Below are 4,388 nucleotides of genomic sequence, written 5' to 3'. Positions count from 1 at the left end.
GAAAGAAAGAAAGAAAGAAAGAAAGAAAGAAAGAAAGAAAGAAAGAAAGAAAGAAAGAAAGAAAGAAAGAAAGAAAGAAAGAAAGAGAAAAGAAACAAACTAAACAACACTGAGGGCCATGACCTCTACATGGCTTTGAGGAGACAGACACTGACCTTATCCTAATGGCTCTTTTTAAGGGGTCACAAAATATTACTTCCTCCCCCTCCCCCTGGTAAGGACACATATGGTTCCGTCACCCTGCTGCCCAGCCTCACCTTGGATCCTCAGGCTCTCCTGGTACTGGATGATGAAGTACTCTTGGGTCTGCTGCAGCTTCTTCAGCTCGTTCTCTGTGTCCTGCGTGACTAGTCGCAGCTCCTCAAAGGTCTGGTTGATTTGAAGGTGCTTCTGAGACATGGCGTCCACCAGGATGCCAGCAGGTGAGCTGCACTGGGGACAGAAGGAGGAGGGAAGTGACAAATGTGCTTGGCAGAGAGGAGGGGAAAAAACGTCAGGGGACACCAGTATTACAGACTCCAAACCCCAACTCTGGGGTAGGAAGGAAGGCTTCTTTGGTTCATTTGCTAGAATTAGAGCCCAAAGTGGTAGAGAGAGAGAAGAGAAACAGGTTATCTGGCAGATATAGCAAGAATTCCTATTGGGAAAGGGCAGGAGCTTTGGTTTGATTTTCTTTTTTCCTTTTTTTTTTTTTTTTATCTTTGTTGTTGGTCATGAGGCTTGAACTCAGGGCCTGGGCACTGTCCCTGAGCTCTTCTGCTCAAGGCTAGTGGTCTACCACTTGAGCCACAGCTCCACTTCCGGTTTTCTGGTGGTTAATTGCAGTGAAGCGTCTCACAGACTTTCCTGCTCAGGCTGGCTTTGAACAGTGAGCCTCAGATCTCAGCCTCCTGAGTAGTTAGGATTTCAGATGTGAGCCATCAGTGCCACATGGCTTAAGGAATTGGGGAGGACATTCTGGGGATCCCAAAATGAAGTCATAGGAGAAGTCTTTAGGAGGCTTCTTTATATCTCAACATGCCTTTAATTTCTGACTGAGAAGAACCAGGTATTTGGGAACTTTCCAAATACCTACTCTCAGAATAAACTCTAACCTTCTTCTAGCTTCATCAGGTCTAGCAGGGACCTCTGCTGGCCTTTACCCCAGCTCCCATGCTGCCTCTGCTCTTTGAACACATACATAGCCATGAGCCTGTAGCAGGGGCCTTGGTCCTTCTTGTGCCACCAGTCTGGAATATTCTGACACCAAATCCTCCGAAGCAGGCACTTCAACACCATGCTACAGACCTGCATTTCTCAATCAGGCCGCATTTACAGGTAGCTGTGTGGTGGTAGTAAGCCAGAGATGGGGGTGGGTTAAGTTTCTGACTACTTGCAAGCTTTGGAATGTGAGGCCGTGATTCCGGCCCTCACATATAGGCTATCTATCAAACTCATCCTTTTCTGGGTTCTAGAAGCTCAGGCCTGAAATCCTAGCTACTCAGGAGGTTGAGATCCAAGGAACTTGGTTGAAAACTAGCCCCAGCGGAGGAAAGAAAAGAAAGAAAAAGGAAAAAAAAAAAAGAAAGAAAGTCTCAGAGAGGTTAAGTAACCTTCTCAAGTCACACAGCAAAGAAAGCTAGGGATTGAACCCAGGAGTCATGTTACACCAGCATGCAATATTGCCTCTCACATGGCCCAGGTCCCTTCCTTGGTACTTGCCTCGTGCCACTGTTACATAACCATAGTTGTGTCCCAGACAGCAAGGCACATGGTAGGATCTCCCTGCCTCTCCCCAGACCCAGGGACACTCACGTTGTTGGCTTCTCGGACCAGCCTCTGTTCGTTGTACAGAATGTGCCGGATGCAGCGGACCAGCTCCATGGGGCAGCGATCATATGTGTTCTGAAAGAATGCAACAGTAGCCACCCTGTGTTCTAGCTGTGTTGGTCCCCGTGCTAGGGCTACCGCCTCCTCTCCTTCAAGCTCTGCTCAGCTTCCCCTAGGAAACCTCAAATATCTCTGTTTTGTCATTGCTGTATTTTCCTCAAATCTTCATTGGTTTAAAGGGACTGAAGACCCACAGGCTACAAAGCACTTCCAAACTTCCTGTCAACTTTCACTCACAGCACTGGAGACACACAGAAATGACTCTTCCCATTATTTTTTTAATGGAGGCTTGAACTCAGGGCCTGGGCATTTGGTTTTTTTTTTCTCTCTCTCAAGGCTGGCACTCTACTACTTGAGCCACAGCTCCACTTCCAACTTATTGGTGGTTGGTTTGGAGATAAGAGTCTCATGGACTTTCCTGGGCAGGCTGGCTTTGAACTGTGATCCTCAGATTTCAGCCTCCTGAGTAGCTAGGATTACAGGTGTGAGCCACAAGTACCTGGCTACCTCCCTTCATTTCATGGTCAAGAAAACTGATGCCCAGAAAGGGTAAGTACCAGTCCAGAGGCAAACAAGTGGGAGAGCAGATGACTCAAGACTCAGTACGCTTGATGCCCACATCGAGGTGCTTTCCACCAGGCACCTCCCCCTGGTTTTCTAGTTTGCTTCCCCTCATGTTTCTCCTGTTTCCTCTCTCTTCTAGGATGGACTATTTATCTCCCTGGCATTTTGTTGCTTGGATGTAAGAGTTGTTCTCTAAGAAATACAAGGGAATTCCAATAAATGCTTGACCATGATTACCACCCACACCTCTTTCCTGTTTCCGCAAAACTCCCCCTCCTATATAAAGGAGAAGACAACATCTTAGTTCCAATCCCCTAATTTAAGTATTTTATCTGGTGTTTGCCTGTAGGGCACCTCTGTCTCTCTTCAGCAGCTCTCTTGCCTTTAAAAGGGCTTCAAGATGGGCAGGGAATCTGGCTGCTTCCTTCCCTCATTTCCTGAATCCATCAGTCTCTCTTCTGATAGCAAAGCAATCTTGACTCTTTCTACTACCCTCCCTTCTACCCATCCACCCACTGTTGCTGGGGACACACACTCCCTGCTGGGCATCACCCCCCCACACACACTTGCTTTTGTAATAGGTTAACAGAATCTGGCAGATCTGACTTAGAAGGAGGGGGTGGGGGAAATTGAAGAAAAATTATCAGTATACTACGGTCATATGGCAAGTCAGCGGCCAGGCTAGCAAAAATCCCAAGGGTGCTGCTGCTAGAAGAAAAGGCAGGTACTACCACCCTGCAGACAGCCCAGCCTTCACACCCACCTGCAGCTGCGTGGCATAGTGTCCCAGCTTGATCTTCCGCAAAAACCCATCTTCCCCCACCTGATGCTCCGCCTTCTTCTGCAGCTCCTGCACCAGGCCCTCCAGGAGCTGGGTGGCCTGGCCTCGGTCCTGGGGATTGTCCAGGTCAATGGCATCCCTTGGAATAGGGCAGAGGAGAGAAAAAAAACATCCTGTGGCACCTCCTTGGGTAGGGAAGCCAGGAACCAAGAATGATTCCAGAACGCCAGACTGGGTGACTCAGGGCACTCTAGGGACCCACCAGACTTGTTCTTGGTAACTCCACAGGGCATGGAAGTGTAGGAAAGTCCTGTTTCCCTTCAGAGTGTCCCATTTCCTTGTTCCCCTTTCCAGGGACAGAAGACAGACAGGATGGGAGTCACATCAAACCACAAAGAGGAGATCCACAGGCCCAAAGACTTTGATGGTGGGGAGCCACAGTAGAGGGCTTAGGACAGGGGAGACCTACCATGGCTGGCTTTCAATCCACTGTGCCAGGTAATGCCGCACTTCGATGGGGAAGTGCTGTCCGTACAGCACTTGCATCTGGCGAAGGGCATCTCCTTGCAGCTGCTGGGCCTGAATCCAGCCCGCCATGGCTGCTCACCTAGGGTGAACACAGGACCCATGAGGCCTCTTTTCTTTAGAGGCCTGTGCCTTACCCCGCTTTGCCCACCGAAGCCATGGTTATAGGTCGGGATCCTCCCGATACATACTTTCCTGTGCGGGAAGAAAGATGGGGAGGAGGGGCAGGCCACTTTTCCCCTCCAACTAGGAACCTGCCAAGGTTTGGGGGAGGCAGGTGCCCTCCCCCTCTTCCTCTCCCTTTGCCCCATCGGGGCTTCCCCAGAAGTGGGGGTGGGGGGGTGGAGAACTGCTAGAAACTGAAAGGAAATCTTGATGCCAGAAGCCCACAAGCCCGCTCCAGAGAGGACTGCAAGAATACGCACCCCCTCACCCCACACCCAAGTCTCTGAAGCTAAAGTTTTAGTAAGCGGGTATTTTCTAACCCAAAGTTACGGCAAAATGTAGAGAGAGAGAGAGGGAGATGGCCTGGTCCCCTCGGGCACGTGGACGGGCTGTCAAGAAGAGAGGGCTGGGGAGAGAGATGCTCCCCCTCTTTGGGCAGTCTCCTCCATCCCGGGTCCAGCCCCCTTTCCATTGCCTGGCCTTG

The 4,388-nt window shown here is 50.1% G+C and overlaps 1 protein-coding gene across 1 annotated transcript in view; it reads right to left on the bottom strand.

The window, feature by feature from the left end:
- The window catches only part of Stat5a (signal transducer and activator of transcription 5A), a 22,204-nt gene extending 18,375 nt beyond the window's left edge, over nucleotides 1-3,829 (bottom strand). The window contains exons 1-4 of the mRNA XM_013038089.1: nucleotides 3,684-3,829; nucleotides 3,197-3,353; nucleotides 1,795-1,884; nucleotides 258-432 (exon numbers count right to left, since the gene is read on the bottom strand). Coding sequence (XP_012893543.1) covers nucleotides 258-432; nucleotides 1,795-1,884; nucleotides 3,197-3,353; nucleotides 3,684-3,811 — 550 coding nt within the window. The 5' untranslated portion in view covers nucleotides 3,812-3,829. The remainder of the gene's footprint in view (nucleotides 1-257; nucleotides 433-1,794; nucleotides 1,885-3,196; nucleotides 3,354-3,683) is intronic.
- Between the last annotated feature and the right edge of the window lie 559 nt (nucleotides 3,830-4,388).

This window comes from Dipodomys ordii, unplaced genomic scaffold (assembly GCF_000151885.1).
Source record: "Dipodomys ordii isolate 6190 unplaced genomic scaffold, Dord_2.0 Scaffold7, whole genome shotgun sequence".
Lineage (NCBI taxonomy): Eukaryota > Metazoa > Chordata > Mammalia > Rodentia > Heteromyidae > Dipodomys > Dipodomys ordii.
Note: the sequence above shows the minus strand (reverse complement) of the source record. Positions and strands in the feature narration are given on the sequence as shown.